Here is a 17,918-nt window from a genome sequence, read left to right on the forward strand (position 1 = left end):
AAAATTTAAGTAAAATACTTTGGGTATTCGATTCAGCGTTTGCAGTACTCCACGCTCTGTACCCAACTGTCAGAACTTGTGTTGCACAAACAATAAAGCAGTGTAATTTTATTGTTTAAATAATTTCACCGAATTTGTTCTTTAAAAAAGAAGGGAATGACTCAGGACAAATTACTTGTTAATTCAGATAATTAGTAATAAATAAATTCTGATTTTTTTGCATAGATATTTTTATATTGCCTCACTGCAATCCAGTATCTCAGTGAGATCTCAAAATAAACACTTAAATTTTAATATTCCTTGGAAAAGGCAAATTTAAGTTTTACAGATATTTGAAATGAATAGACTAATGATACAAGAGGATCATAGAAAAAAAAAATAAGAAGGAGAATACAATGGGATTTAAACCAGGTAAAAGTGACTCTTAAATTTACAAAATAGACATTGAATCAGGGTTACCACTCGTCCTGGAAATCCTTGAAAATCTGGGAATGTCCTTGAATTGATTTTGTCCTGGAAACATTCTGGAAATGTCTTTGAAAATGCATTTCTGTCCTTGAAATTTACAGAAATACCGAATGTTTGATTTTTTATAATTATAATGAAGATTTTAATTGATTGCTACTCCTGTTTTTGTGCTGAATAATAATTTGTCATGATCCAGCATGTGTGGGTGGTTGGTGGGCTTTCTTTCTCCCAACAGGGTGGTTGACTGGAAGAAAGTGATGAGCTATTTGTTTTGTATGGAAAATTTACTGAGCAGTACACTTGCTGGGTATAAGTTGGACCCTGTGAGGCTGGATTATTTTACACAAAACTGTTCGATGATTCGGAAGAATTTAAAGATTTGTTGTTAATCATAAACAAGTTTCTGGTTTTGACTAATTTACAAGCTGCTGTCGAACAAGGCTACAGCATAAAGAAAGATCTGCTTGTTGAAAATATGAAGCAGAAATCATTGGTCTGTTTGATATTGATGTGATAGCATTTCCCATAAAGACCTTACTACAATCAACATCACGAAAGAAATACTGCATCATGTCTTCCATGCGAGTCAGCGCTATATGGCAGAGCTGGAGAAAATAAGGACTGTTGAAAGAGAATGTCAAGTGCAGAGCAAGAGGAAAAAGATAAATGAAAATGTACAGCAGCTGCAGAGAAAGAAAAGGAAATTGATGAAAACAGGTGAAGCTTTGGAGACTGAAGCAAACCAGCTTGCACATGAAGCACAACAGAAGTCTTGCTTTATTTTATTGAAGTCAAATGCTACCCGTAGAGCAGTTTCGCTAAAGAAGAGATAGATTATGCCTATATATGAGGAAATCACACAGCTCCATACTCAGTTGAAAAACTTGTAATATTCCTTTTTTCCCCTAATTATATCTTACACGCAATGAAGATGCCATGTACGAAAAATAAATTTTTGTTGTTTGTAAATTTGTTCGGTGCACAATTAAAATGTCATGTAGAAAGAATGAAAAAACATGTGCTGAGTGTGACTATAAGGGGAGTGTGACTAGGGTGGATCGGGTGACTATAAGGGGAGTTGGGAGGCCACCCCCCCAAAAAAAAAAAATTACGTTCCGCTTTGTGTATTTAATTATTGCGTATAACTGTACTTGCATTAATATTCACTGCATAAGCTACTGTAGTTTTCATATTGTTGTGAGTTTTGAATCTACAGTTGCAATCATGTTATGCATTCCTTTGTCGAAGTCCTGGAAATTGGGGGGGGGGGGGGAGTGGGAACCTTGTTGAATAAACATGATTTAGCACGCACACAGTGTTTGTGCATTTGGTGTGAGCACCAGAGGTGAGCACTCTACCACTGCGCGATATGACTCCGTAAAATAGTCTATTGGATCCGAATTTAAAAATAGATGTAACAAACAAATATTTTTAATATATTCTTCGTTTTAAATATTTCTTCATATTAGTATTTGCATTTATATTTTCATTATTAATTACAAAGTTAACTTCCAATAGGACTTCTCAAGAACTAGTTGATATTACTTACATAAATTCAACATAACAGAGAATAAGTAAAAATGACTAACTACTTCACTGGAAGAATAATTGTTTTAATTCTCCAAGGAGAAAGAAACATCACAGTGTGCACAGCAAAATGTATTAACGTAGGCCTATATCGGTTCTTCAAATTTTGATTTACTTTATTCTATTATCTTCTAACATATAATTTCACAGTTGCAATAGTGACAGTGCAAGTAAATGTCATTTTACTTGAAACCTTCAACTCTTTTGGAAACAGACTTGGTTTCTTCTCCATCTCCTATGCAAGAGATTGAGAGGATGAGTCATATGTTTCCATGAAAGAGCAGAATATTTTAAAATAATACTGCTTGCACTGTGCTGATTTCGATAAGATTTTGATAAAGTACTGGAAGGAAGGTTACCGGACAAGGACTATTGTGAGGACACTCAAGTTGGCAATGAAACAACAAAACAAGTAAACCAGAGGGTTAATCATCATTAATCTATTTGTAGTTATAATATTGTTCGTACTTCCATTTTTTTTTTTAAATTGTTCCAGATTTGAAATACAGGTCAGGTATAAGTTTGCGATTTAAAATTACAGTATTTTCCTGTAAGTACCTATGGTTTGATTATACTTCGTACAGACAACTAAATTACGGTATGCATACAGTAATATTATCGTTCAATTTCCAACCCTGGCTGTGATAAAAATGCAGGAAAATGAGTCACACCTTAACTCTAAACTACGCAAGATGTGCCTGGGAGGCTCACTGGGATATATATTCTCTTACTTACTGAAAATATTTATATCAATTGAAATGAGACTTCTTATATTCTCGAGATACTAGTTTTACACATCATATAAACCTTTCAAGTTTCTCGTGCGGTTTATTTGACGTAAAATTTGATTAGAATATTTAGGTCCTCAATTGATGCAAGGTGTACCTCACGGACTCATAGGATGATTCTAATATTATGTGCTATTTCGTTCCTTTATTGAGTATATTTGCAATGTGTTTGATATCAGTTTATATATTGAAGATGAAATAAGCCCTCAGATTGTACTGTATACATTAACTTAATATTGTAAACAGATGTCACATGTGTCCAGTGTGTTCGAAGCTTGCTTATAGGTTTTATTTTATATATTTTTACTATTGAGTTTTTTATTTGTAGACTGAATCTAATTTACTATTCGTATCTAGTTATTTTTAGTTGTACACGATTTGCATATTGTTCTTCTAGTAATAAATATTCCCTCAAATGAATTGTTCCAGTTTACGGATATTGAATTGAAAAAGGCTTTATTCAAGCGGGCGAGGTTCAACATATTGCTTCTCTAGCAGTGGGTAGGGAACATACTGATGTACTGACGAGAAATTTGCTGAAGTACTCTGTGCATAAATATCTGTCGTGTATTGTAGTAAGATAGTATTAGTGTGTAAGATGGCACGACAGAAACTGTCTGATGAAGATATACTGTTTTGTGCTGTCTTGCTATAACATGTGAATTCTGGTGGTGATAGTGACTGTATTGAAACGGATAGTGAAATGGATCACATTAGTGTAGCAAGTGAAGAGCCTGACGAAGTAGGCCTCGGCAGTGATGAAAGTGACAATGACGACGAGAGTCCTGAACTATCTAAGGTGGGTAATGCTTTCTTTGGAAAAGACGATAGTGTATGGAGTAAAGAACCTCCGTTGCAAGGAAAAGTCCCAAAACATAATATTATAAAATTGTTAAAAATGAATTAAGTGAAATTGCCCCTTTGAAAGTTGTCGAAACTCCAGCTGACTCTTTTGAACTGTACATTTCGGAGGATATCATAAATATAATAGTGAAATGTTCAAATGCTATAGCTAAGGAAGTTTGTGCTTCGAAAAGTTCTCTAGTTCGTTGGAAGCCATGTTACTCTTCTGAAATAAAGGCTCTCGTTGGGCTGCTTATCGGTGCTACACATGTAAAAAGTAATTACTCGAGTACAAGGATATTATGGGGTCGCTTATATAAACCACCTATATTACGACCAACAATGGAGCTGAAAAGATTCGTTGATCTCATGATATATACCTGAGGTTTGATGATGCAACAACCAGAAGTGTAAGAGGAGAAAAAAATAAATTTGTACCGTTGAGAGATAAGTGGTAGATTGTAAATGTTAACCTAGGGAAGTTTTATCTACCCGGAGAATCTCATAGTTGACGAGCAGCTAGTGCCATTCAGAGGAAAATGTGGGTTTCGATAGTATATAAAGTCGAAGCCAGACAAATATGGAATTAAATTTTTTGGGGTTTGTGATTCTAAGACAGTGTATCCATTGAAAGGCATATCTTCCCTTCGAAAAAATAACAAAGAAGAGAGGAAACGTAATGTGGCTGAAGATGAGCGCGTTTAGTAGAACCGTTTCATGGTGCAAAAAGGAATGTTACTTGTGATAATTTTTTTTTACGTCGCTTCCGCTAGCAAGAAAATTGTTACAAAAGGTCTTGTAGGCACTGTAAGAAAAAAATAAAACATTTATACCAAAAAAGTTTCAACAAATAGAAACCGAGAGAAAGAAAGTTCAATCTTTGGTTTTGCAAAACAATTCATACTTGTTTCCTGTGTGTCTCTAGAAAACATCCGTGGTGTCACTATCAAGAAAACGTCCTGTGTATCTCTCCAAATTTGAAATGTGTAACCTTGATATAATGATCCAAGACTAACATTGTTCTAGTATTGTCACATACGTAAAGATATCTCAAATAGAATAATACATTAAAAATGTGGTATACTGTAGAGCAGCGTTTCCCAGCCTGTGTGCCGTGAATGGGCCGCTGGTGTGCCGCGAGTAAATCGAAACAAAATTATTAATTCTATAGCAATTAAATTGCAGGACATAGGGAAAAATGTATATTTGTATTTCACATTACTATGAACCTCTAATATGAATCTACAGTTTTAAGTTTCATACTGCGTTACTTTTCTGTACATTTTTAATATTGAAAAAGGTATTTGTTATCATTGTTATGATGTTATGACCATTATTGCTTCTTTATTGTTGCAGACTATTTCTTAACTTTAAATTTCAAAATATGCAATCCTTTTGAGAAAACAAACATGCATACGAATTACCTATATTTGTGTTTTAAAAGTAAAAGAGATTTGTTTGTTCGTTCGTTATTTAGTGATCTTCCTTGTTAGTGAAAGTTTGGATGCAGTTTTCGAAGAAGAAAGCGTATTTTTAAAAACCTAAGTCCAATATTTCATTGAAATTGTTTTCTATTTTTAAATTAGAATAAAAAATAAGCATAATGATTTACCATGGTGGAAAACCAGTGATGGGGCTTTCTTCTCTGTGAGGAGATCAGTAATCACAGAAAAAGATACCATGGTATTTTATATTTAAAAATAATAAAATCTATGAGTGTGCTGCAAGAATTGAAGTTACACTCATAGTGTGCCGCAAGTTGAAAAAGGTTGGTAAACGCTGCTGTAGAGAGTGAAAATATAAAATGTATTAAAATAAATGAAAATAAATACTTATACAAAGATTACAAAGAAAAGATAACATTATTCTTTAAAAAGCGAAAATATATACTAAAATAATCATAAAAATTACCATGAGCCTCAGAGGCTCACCTTGCGTAGATTGAGGAGGAAAGTACCTTGCGGACTTAACATCTGGGAAACTGTCTAGACTTCTGTGACCAGAAGTGTACAATCTAACCGGCGATTGGTTGCAAGAAGGCTACAAAAAAATAATAAATATTTAAAAAAATGTACTGAATAATTTAATTTTGATTGCAGGTATTATTCTTATTGTCTTAACTGTGCAACCTGTTTTATTTCAGTACCCATGCTGAATTGTTGGTGTACGATTGGTCTAACTACGGTGATGTTGAAGTTGTAGTGGAAGATATAGAGCGAATTGACTTCGATCGCTTTGACAAGTGGGACCCCAAGATGAAGGACTGGAGGATCCAGGATGAATGGGATTGGGCAGAATTGAGGCGAATGTAAGTTCGTAGTTATTTTTAGTAGCGTTTATCATACATTTTTGTCACGCCTGGTTCGCGTGAGCATTGTTTTTTTATTACATTGGATTATCAAAATAATGGAAGTACGTGTAGTTTTCAACACACAAGATAAGTGAGGCAATAACACCAAGAATGCGTTTGCAGCGCGTATTTAACGTTAGTGATGTGGTAGGTGATCATCTGTATTATGTCAGGCTATGTAGAAAGGAGCCGTGTCTTGAAGCAGACAGACGGTGGTGATGCAAAATATGAGACTTCTCTAGAGTTCCAACAAAGCCGAATTGTGGGTGCGAAGATAGTCGTCCAAGTGTATCTAAGGTGCCCAGTGTGTTCGGTAAACCTTGAGAAACAGTATCCAATGTGATTGACAGCCTACAGAGCCCAGGGTTTTAAAAAAAAATGACGAGAAGTAATAGTGGTCTGAGGCAACATGAATCGCTGAGAATTGTAAGGGCTGTGACCAATGACTGTAGAGCGAACGCAGCAAAAGATACTGTGTAACGTAGTTAGCACGTGGAGCAACCTATTACGACAATCACAAATCGAGGCGAGTTGCATAACCTGAGCTTCCGCGGTCTGGTTGCAATTTCTAAACTGCTGGTCATTATCATCAACGATTTAGTGCGAAGAAAATAGTGTTAAGAACATGCAAAATGGACTGCCAATGATTGGAAACATGTAATATGATGTGATTTAACTGTTTTAATAACAGGCTATGATTATATATGACGGACACCGAAAGAAGCATTTGCTCTGAACTGTCTCCTCGTTACCATGAAACCTAGTAGACGTCCTTTAATACTGTGAGCCGCCTCATGGTATTCCGTGTTCACAAGACTCAATACTACCAGTGATTATATGGGCATTTTGACCACGTGCATCCTATGATCGAGATCTAGTTTCTGGCTAATATGGCAAATTTCCAAGATGACACTGCGGAAATTCATACTGCTGGAACTGCTAAGAGCGATTTTTTGAACCGCTCTTAGCAGTTCGGGATGACCTGTAACACCTCAGATGGCTCGACCAATCTCCGAACCTCAATATTATTGAATATCTGTAGTCAGTTCTGGTGCTTAGATTTCTGAGCAGATATAATCCTTCCACCCTCGCTGAGAATTTGATTGCTTCACTATGAAGAATGCACAATATTCGTGCGGAAACTATTCGTCACTTCCATAATTTATTCCACGACAAATCAGGGGTGTTCTGCAGGCTAATAGTGGTCCCACGTCGTATTAATAAGGTAAGTTGCATTTTCTAAAGGTGTTTTTATTATTTTGATAACCGTCTGACGTACCTTATTCAGTAAAAATTCTCGTTGACAACTTTTTCACCAGAAATATTTCTACAGACTTCCTCCTGTTTTCTACATTGGTATTTATGAACAAAACCATAGACTAGACCTTTTTTCAATAGTTTTAGTTCATAAATACTGTGAAAAGCAAGAATTATAAAAAATCAAGAGAGGAAATTTGTATATATTATTAAAGCGATGACGTAACTACGTGTATGTAACTGGAAGCAGTGAAACGTCACTGTTGTAACAAATGTGACATGAAAATAATATGAAAAGAAATCAGTCTTCATTTAGGGGGAGCAGTTGCCCCGAGTTTTTTATATATATATATATATATATATATATATATATATATATATATATATATATATATATATATATATATATATATATATATATATATATATATATATATATATATAATCTGTCGTGTATGATTGGTGACTTACGAGAACTGGAAGACAATACGTTGCGGACTGTTTGGATATAATACTGTTTATTGAAAAAAGACACCTTGTATTACACGCGTTGGAGCGGTTGTGGAACTTGAAGCAATTTTGGTATTCCTGTTTCGGGCTTGCCTACAAAATTGCGATCGAAGCCTTATGAGGAATGTCGGAAGCCTTTCTTTCGATACCAAATTCAGCGTCAGAAATAGCCACAAGTCGCACGAAGCCAACTTAGAGAATAGGGCTGGGGAGTGGAGACGATCGAGCTGCTCCAGGATCCCTTTTTTGGCCACAGACTGGAGTACTATCCTGCTCTTTGTACTGCTGCATTGTTGTGCAACACATACCATAATCTTGTTGCCGATATTCAGATCGAACTCTGCAAATCCTGTTCAATGGACGTTGCAAAACACTTACATAATACTTGGTCTTCATAGTGTGAGTCTGGAGTGAATGTCTTTGTGAATAACGCCTTTGGAATCGAATAAAACAAGTTATGACTCGACTCTTCTGCATGCGCACTTTCTTCGGTCTTGGAGAACCTTGACCCTTCCATTCCGGGCCCTGACGCTTTGCGAGTTATTCGTACTAAACGGATCATGGTTCATTACCTGTTACAATACTTGACATGAATATTGAATCCACATCAGCTGTTTGTTTCATATCTCTGCAGTGTTTCACTCTGTAGTATTTTGTTCGTCACTCAGGGTACAAATCGTGCACAGACCTTTCGTTCGCCCAAATTTTCAGTTACAATGAAATGAACAGTGGACTTTCAGTGAAATCTTCGATGAGCCTTGCAGATCTTTGCGTACAATGTTCACCACTGGTTGGACATTTTTGTCAGTTCACATAGTCCTGGTCGTGGATTGTCGCCAGCGCGAAATCTGGCATATTGAAACACGTTCTTACGGCTAAATGTCTCACTACCGTCTTGAATTATTTTAAAAGTCCCTGTTGCACTTTTACCCAATTTATTAGAATTGCTCTATTGTTCCCTTTGTGACCGACGTTCAACAGGTACTGTGAGTCACTAAGATCCGTACGCATTGACCGTTGCTGCTAGTGCCTTGCAGTTTTGACGGAAGATAGTCGAAATGTGTCGCCACGTAGTATATATATATATTTCTCCATAGATGGTGCTGGTGATTCCGTGAAAAATAATCTCCTTTCCCAGTGGACAGACTGTATAATCAATACTATAGTAATATACTGACGGAAAACGTGGAACTTTTCTTACATCAGTGGAGAATCTCCTTCCCCTTCCTCCCTTTCTCCGACGAAACCTGAAATGATGTTATCATTTGGACATGTTTTTCGGAACTTCTGAATACGTTTTGAAATTGTCTTTCAATATTTAGACAGAAAATAGTCAGAGGACGTAAGGATCGATTGTATACTTTAGACTTTTTTTTTTTTTACATTCGCTCAGTCGCGTTACTCTTAGTCGGTTACCTAGAGCATTCGAAAACCGACGAGTTATCATCATTGCGAATGATTTCTATATTAGTTTTGTTTTTTTCTTTATTTCCATAAGTGAAAAAAGAAAAAAATAGGAAAATTTGGGAGGGAAAGGATAGGGAAGGAAAAGAGACCAAAAAAAGGGAAAATTTACAAAAACGAAAAACAAACAAAAAAACTAAGAATTTAACAAATAAGTTTGAATCTAGATTGCTTGTTTTTTTGTGTATTTCTGTGTGTGTGTTTGGTATCTGTGTTCTCTGCGTATTTATGTTTTTACCTATTGGCTGCTTCTTGTTTTTACCTTAGGCTTCTTCTTGTTTCTTGCAGGTTTTCCCTGTATGATTAGGTTTTTTCACCCATATGTCATATATATATATATATATATATATTTCTTTGGTATTCACCTATTTCTTTCACTGCACTAATGGTTTTCACCTGTGTTTCCACACTAACACTTGTGTACCAAAACTAATATTCTTAACACTACACTACACTGTATGCTTTTGCTGTCGTGTATGATTGGTGACTTACGAGAACTGGAAGACAATACGTTGCGGACTTATTGATTCCTGTGATCAGATATAATAACTTTTGTAACGAAAAAAAAAAAAAAAAAAATTACGTGGAATCCAAACATTTATAAAATTCAAGCGGCCAAATCGTATAGTTAAGGAATTTTTATTTACTAATTTAACAATTCACTCAAGTTTCTTTTATTGTTAAACTTGTCCTTTACCCCCTCGTCACATTGCAAATCAGTGAGTTTGAGTTCTAGTTGCTAAGTAGGAACTTTATGATCAATGTTTTGATGAGAATAGAACGGAAAAGATCATACATTGTGACTCGAGGATCTCCAAATATTTAAGCCTATTGTTAAATTACTAATGTAGATGTCTTACTATTTGTGCACAAGCTTTCAAATCTGTACGTGAAGCTCAAACACATTATTAATTTAGGGAGATGTGGCGTATGTTTTTTAGCGTACTTGACGATTCTAAAGAAAATTTCGATTTGAAAGCCTTGACTTGATAATGTAAATTCTATGACTATTTTAGCACGTTCTTTCTCTTAATATTTAATATATTCAGTAATATGGCTCATGTAATATCTCAGTAGCTTTAATTTCTTCACATATTCTAGTTCCTTCGAGGACAGTAAACGTTCTGCTGCTGATTGAGTGTCCATAAATAAGAGTAGCTCTTCACAAATTGAAAAAAAAAAATTTTGGCGGGCTTAATGGTTTTGCAGGTGTACAGCTTGTAAAAGTAATACTTATTCATACACTGCTCCTGTCTGATAGTCCGAACTACCCTAGCTCTCCCCTTGACTCGGTTTTCTCCGTGAAACTTCGAGTGGAAAAACGCGCTAGAGTTATCGAAGCTTCCACTATTCGACTGATTGGCATTTGTGTGTCTGTTCGTCCGTCCGTCTGTTTCACGATAACTTTCGTAAAACGTATCCGATTTTAATTGGAGTTCCAGTCCATAAAGTATAAGGAGTTAAAATCCACCCCATATTGCAAGTTCACACATGTACACTCATGTCCAAAATTATTGTCGCATGTCTTTAAATATGTTGTTGTAGGAATATAATTTGATAACGAATTTGCTCGGTATTTCTTATAATGTTAGTATGTGTATGATCGGCAAAGACATGTGTGTGGCAATTTTCATGTCATAAGAGCAGTAAATAAGAACAATAAATCGAAAATAAAACTTTCTTGTCAATTTAGCAATATTTTGTTTTACTCATTCTAATTTTCGTATTTATAATTCTTTTCCTATAAAATTTACGACAAATATACATTTCCCAATTATACACATAGTGTTAAAAGTACCCTGCAACATCATTATCAAATTATATTCTTAAAAGAAGACAGTTATAGATATGCGACAATCATTTTGGACATGAGTGTACCTGCAAGACAATTTAAACTACGTAAGAATTTTTATATTATGACAAAACTTAATGTATATTTTTTTTATAACATGAGGGATATCCTCATAGCTTAGAATTAAAATTTGCTGGAAATGAAAATGTGAAATTCCCCCATACCAATTTAACAAACGTTTCATGATAATTTTCGTTAAAAATGTTCGATTTTGCCGTAATATTGGTTACATTTTCTGTGAGGTTTCCCAGTCATTTTCTCTGCAAGTCTGTAAAGAATAAAATATACTCCATTACACTCCTAACCTCTTCCTTCTCTCCATGATTTCTTTTAGGGTTCCACGATGACACATAAAACTTGATTGTTTTTGGTACAGTATTATGTGTAGTTTCGTTGACTTTTCCATAATCCCCATGCTCGGGATTAAAATCAGTTAAAGATTAGCAGTGAATTTAACCTTTTTCTTGTGCAATAAATTACTCCTCTCAGATTTAAAAATATGATCCAAGATATCTTTCGTAAAAGCATTAAATTTTTATGGAGTATGGCGCATAGTTTTTGAGGTATCAGTCATTACCACTACCTGGATTTTAAAAAAAAAATAAATAGATCTAGAGAGTGAACCCTTCCCCCTCCTCCACCCAGGTTTAGAAAAAAAAAAGTATGTTCCATGATAACTTTCGTGAATAATAATCGATTTTAAGAGAATGTGATGTGTGTGTGTTCAGTGAGGTTTTCACATAATCACGCTCTTGCATTTGAAGTAATCAAATATCAGGACTCACTAACCCACCACCACCCTCCCCAAAGATTTAAATACAAATTCTATGATAACCTTCGTTCAAAATAAGTTTTGGCGATTTTTTTATTTAATTTTTTTAACTTATTTTTTAAATTTTATATTTGATTTTATTTATTTTTGACTTTCCAATCGTCTGAAGTGCTTCTAGTTAAAATGAGCCAATAATAAGGGAGCACGTTCTCCCCAATTTTGTGAATATTTACTAAACAATCAGATTCTTATAGAACATTGTATGTGTTTTGGTTGGAGATTAGAGACTTCCTTCTGTAGTTCAAGGTTGAAATTAGTGAGACAGGTGATCGTTTCCTTCAACAATGCATAGCTTCACTAATTTAAGACCTTTTGGTTTAATGTAAGTTTCAAGAATCTGTTTTTCTGTAGAAGAAGTAGATGTTTCAATTCCTTAGACTCAAAATTGGGATGTAAAAAGCACTTTGCACGAAGATGATAGATAACATTCACAAAAACACTTTGGCTCTTAATAAAAACACGACGCATTAGATGAGCGTCCTTGTTCTTAATTTAAGAGCATACATCAATTGCTTACTCTGACTTATTCTTCTGATATGGTCATGTTTTAACGCGAAGGGTCGTTCTTCTGATTCGATCTTGTTTTAATGCGAAGGATAGGACAAATTTTATTAATCTCTTTATTTATTCTGATTTGGTTAAAACAAACACACACACACACACATATATATATATATATATATATATATATATATATATATATATTGTATCTTTTTAATCTGCTGTTTTTCAGATATTCAAACAAAAAGGCAGATTTGATGGGCTATGCAAATATCCCAAGATTTGATGTTCCTGAATTATTGATGAGTGGTGACGACCAGTTCAAAACCGAACAGGTTTTAAGCAATGTAAGTATATATATAATACTTTCAATACTTACGTATAACAATATGTGGAAACATAGATATGGATCTTAGACGTCATTTGCAGTGATTATGTAAAATTACTTAACCAGAAAACAGTAAGAACATAATCACACATAAGAACGCTTGAAGTACCTGTATATAATGTTGCATCCATTATTAGATTGTTTTTTTATGTCCATCTTTGTTACGTGTAACTAGAAACATGATAAAAGTCTTTTTTTAAAAAAATGGATAACTCCGTTTGTAATGGGTTCTAACAACGTCTAGGGCTCTAACAACGTCTTTGCAAATACTATTAGTCGAGTAAACCAGCAATATTAATAGCTCAAACTAAAGTTGTGCCGTCATATAGGTAATAAACAGAAGTCGGTTTAGATGTCGTAACTAGGAGAAAACCATGTAAGACAATGCTTGAACTTGCATTTAGAAACATAATCTTCGCAGATTCCACCAAACTTCATTTGATCTCTAAAACTCGCTAATCTAAACCAAAACAATTTTTGGCATCCACTATCTTGAATAAATGGTGAACTAAAAACGATATCGAAATAAACTATTTTTTTTTTTTTTTTTTCTAACTCTCAATAGAACATCACATCCAATTATTCTGCCCACCTAACTTTCTGTTTTAAATCAATCCAGTCATCTTTATTACACATTTCACTGAATTCCAGTCTTAACTTTTTGGTCTACCTGAAGGTATTCCTCACAATAACTTTCCAAGTAGAAAATTTGAAACACAGCACGAACGATGTGTTTCTTTAACCCTAGAAATCTCGACCTTATCATTTTGTTATAGATTTATTCAAAAGATTGTCGAATTTCACTGACATCGGTGTGAGCATAGGTAAGAAAAAGAGGTTTAGTAGAGATAGGATAGATGAGAATTAATTACACAGGTAATAACTTTTTCGCATATTGTAAACATGAACATCTTGAGCTTTCAAAATTTGTTTTCACAATGACGGCATATTTAGCGAAAATTTAGTTAGGAAGATCTTTTGAATGAATGTATCAGGATAGAGAAAAGCAAGGAAGTACCAGTTGAGGTTATTCCAAAAGTATTCTGCCATTTTCTGTTGTGTAACGGATTATCAAATGTTTGTAGTGTCATCATTTGTAACATTGTAAAGCCACAGGTAAGAATAAACAGGGTTAATGAAGTTAGGATGAATGGGAGATTACATATAAACATAAGCATCTTTAGGCTTCCAATGTTGGCTTCTTCACAATGAAAATATTGTTAAGAAATGTTTTTTGAGGTTGACAACGGTGGTGATTTCAGTAATGTTATTCTGACCAGGTGTCCATGTTGCACTTTAATTTTGGTTTCTTCATGTGAATAAAAAGCCTTTCATAGGTTTGTCTTCGTACGTTCAATGAATATTTTTAATTAACGTTTAATGTAATTTATTTATAAAAATTGAAATGTTACGATTTGTATCTTTTAGATATTTGAAAGATTTGATGCTGAAGCTTCATTGTTTGGTGTCACTGTTGTTTTTGTAGCGTACTGTGTGTATTCCTTCCCGTCATAATCCGCTGAGTTTTGCACATATTTATCAAGTTTCATAAAAGCTTCAAGATACAAAAGTGTGATGAAAGGAGCGTACAAGTTAAAGCAAAAAATAATTATCATTGACTCTAAATACAACGATAATCAATACTTCCAAACACCTAAAAGACAAAACAGAATATTGATAAAGTACATGTTATCAAGAAGTCTTCATTGCCTTTTCCTTTTAATATCCACGATTGTTCTAATGCTAAGGGAAGCGATGATGATGAGCGAAACATGCAATGAAGAAAAAGGGAAGAAATAGGGAACATTGAGAAAATTCACAACACGATGTTCATCCAATTTTAATCTCACTTCTTTTTCATTCTGAAGAAGGAATCAGTATTAAATTCCTACACGTGAACTCTAGACAGTTGGAATAACGTCAGTGAAACCATCATCTCCATTATATAGCATAAAAGCATATGAACGACATATTAAAGATGTTGTAGAGAAACCTACGCAGAAGTCCAAAGATGTTTATTTTCATATATCATAATACAAAGTCTGTCCGGAAAGTAATGTCATGCATTTTATTGTGAAGCGACACTATCTGCCGAGATCAATGGTAGTGTAAGTAAACTACCGAGTAAGTGTTTGCTTAGTTGTCTCCTTGCTCTTGGAGATTTAAAAAAAAAAAAAAAAAAAGCGATTTCGCAAACTTCTGTTTCTTCTCTTGTACAATCCGCGGCAAAAAAACGTGCAACATGAGGATGTAAGTTTATTGTGAAACTACGCCTAACAGCACAGGGAATAAACATAACGTCTAAGTGGAACGAGTCACGCCAGGATAAACCTCGGCCTCCTTCCGTGCACACTTATTTTGATGCAAAAGACTTCGTCATTTCACAATAAACTTATTTGCTCATGTTGCAGGTTTTTTGCCGCGGATTGTACAAGTCGCGATGCAGCGCTCACTGGAATAAAGATACGCGATCAAATTTTGTGTGAAACTCGGCAAGTCTGCAGCGAAAACTTCTCCATTGATTCAGCAAGCCTTCGAGGATGGGTGTTTACCACTGAGACAAGTCTACAGATGGCACAAAGACGTTTTTGGAAGGCATGAAGAGGTCGACAACTAAGTCTGCGCTGGACACCCGTCAGCCTCCTCAAACGACGAAATTGTGACTCATGTGAAACAACTTTCGCGAACAGGTCGTGGAATGAGTGTTCGCTCAATGGCTGACATGCTAAATATTCCAAACACTATCGTCCAGGAGATTATGACCAAGGATTTGCACATGAGAGAAGTGTGCGCGAAGCTTGTCCCAAGAATTTTGACCAGCGACCAAAAGTCTCGCCGAGTGGAAATTTGTCAAAACGTTTTGTAAATGTGTGAAAATGATCCTCACTTTTTTTTACAATGTTATCACGAGTGATGAAACGTGGATATTCCAGTACGACCCTGAAACGAAGAGGAAAGTGCCGAGCGCCGTTCACTTGCCCCAGGAAGGCTCGAATGAGCAAATTAAAGATCAAAATCATGCTCATTGTGCTTTTTTGAGATCAGGGGGATCGTCCACCGTGAGTTTGTACCTCCCGGGATAACCGTTTACTCTAAATTTTACGTAGAAGTTCACAAGAGACAGATAGCCAGGATTTGGCATGTCAGACCAGACATCAACAGCGATTTGAAACTTCATCATGACAATGTGCCAGCCCAAACTGTCTTCGTCATGACCAACTATCTGGCCAAATCTAACGTAGCAACGCTGCTCTAGGCACCCTACAATCCCAACTTGGCTCCCGCAGACTTTTTCTGTTTCCTCGTTTGAATTCCCCCTTGAAAAAATACCATTACAGAGCAATTGACGACATGAACACAGCTTGTGAAATGGCTTTAAATGCACTTCCTGAACAGGGCTTCCAGTATGCCTTTGCAGATTAGAAATCCCGCTGACAAAGATGTATCGATGCAGAATGACGATGGTTTGAAGAATTTTAATGTACATATATTATTTTTATTATTATATATTTTTTCATACTTGTAAACTTGGTGGCATTGCTTTCCGGACAGACCTTGTATACTAATGTACATTACTGAAGCATGTGTAAGTAATTTCCATTTCTCCTTCTCTTACTGGTTTCTTTTTCTGTGGCTACTGAATAAAAAAAGTTTTATAAATATGTAATACTACAGGGAATAGAGTTGGGTGAGTTTATTAGTAGGCAGTTCTTCTAGTTTCATGGAGATATTACACATTTTAGAGATAATCCTTTATATATAGAACCTGAATTTATTCGAGATAGATCCTTTTCCATTTTTAAAATAATATAACTGAAAATAATGTAGTCCAAAATTAAACAGCAATAGCAAGTTGGAACTAAGATGTTTGAAGTTTATTATTTAATTTACGGTGTAATTCACATAGAATTTTAATAATGCAAATGTGAAGAATGATGAATTAGCATGATAAAACTTAATCCTACAACTAGAATCGAAAACAAAACTGTTCTGTTAATAATTGTTCCCATGTATCAGTTCAGTCTGCTAGAAGGAAATAGAGGAAATCAAGTTAGAACTTACGTAAGTCAAAATCATTAACTGAAAAAAAAATCAATCATAATTCTCTGAGATCCAGAAAAGTAACTCCATATCAGGACTATTATGGCAAAAAAACTGAGTATGATGTACTATATTGTTTTATTGATAGAGAAACTACATTTTCACAAACGTGGATTTGGTAACGCATTGAGATCATGCATGGCTCATTATCATCTACAACCAGCATTTAGTATAGCTTTACTTAGTTAATTTTGTTTTGTTTTCTAGTTTTTGAGTACTGTATTTTCTAGTACTGTATTCGCTTTGTAGCCTGAAGAAAAATACGGCGAAACTTTAAACGGAAAACTTAATTTCATTTTGTTCCATGTAAAATTTTTCATTAGCATTAGGATTTTGACACTCAAATTATAATTAATTTCCTTAAAAGTACTAACTTGACTAATTAATTTCCTTAAAAGTAAAAGTTAACTAACTTTATACGTAAACAATTTATAGAATATTAATCGATGGTTATCTTTCTTAGGCTCCAGGGCATCAGTTCTATCAAGGATACAACAAGGACATGGGAGACAAAGGAATTCTTACGAAAACCAAGATGTTGTACAGAGAGACTTTAATTTAATATGTATTACTCTAAATTTTAGAAAGGTTCATGGTAGTTAAGAATTGAAAATGAATGTAAAAAGTATTAAAATTGTTGTTTATATATTGTGTGTTAATAAATACGTAGGTGATAACAAAGTTAATACAGATGTTTTATTAATACCATATTCACTGTCTACTTCTGAAAGATAAAGATGCTTAGAGATGTGCAAATAATTGGAACATAATTCTGCTGCTGCATCAGTTTTATATATATATATACAGGGGTTGGACAAAAAAAATCTAAAAACACTTCATACAGGACACGTAAGTTTGGGCCTCCACTGTACAACACGTGTTGCGTTTGCCGATCGTTTTTTGTCTTCAATGTGTCATATGGACCTTCCATCAGCAGTAACCAGTTCACCTGTGAGCAGTGGCGTAGGGAAGGGGGG

General features: G+C 34.7%; 1 protein-coding gene across 1 annotated transcript in view; it reads left to right on the forward strand.

Annotated features, from left to right (window-relative positions):
* ND-42 (NADH dehydrogenase (ubiquinone) subunit ND-42) overlaps positions 1-17,627 on the forward strand; it is a 32,692-nt gene extending 15,065 nt beyond the window's left edge. The window contains exons 4-6 of the mRNA XM_081736498.1: positions 5,830-5,994; positions 12,685-12,799; positions 17,405-17,627. Coding sequence (XP_081592624.1) covers positions 5,830-5,994; positions 12,685-12,799; positions 17,405-17,503 — 379 coding nt within the window. The 3' untranslated portion in view covers positions 17,504-17,627. The remainder of the gene's footprint in view (positions 1-5,829; positions 5,995-12,684; positions 12,800-17,404) is intronic.
* The last annotated feature ends 291 nt before the right edge of the window (positions 17,628-17,918 follow it).

Source organism: Thermobia domestica, chromosome 13, assembly GCF_964235325.1.
Source record: "Thermobia domestica chromosome 13, izTheDome1.hap1.1, whole genome shotgun sequence".
Classification (NCBI taxonomy): domain Eukaryota; kingdom Metazoa; phylum Arthropoda; class Insecta; order Zygentoma; family Lepismatidae; genus Thermobia; species Thermobia domestica.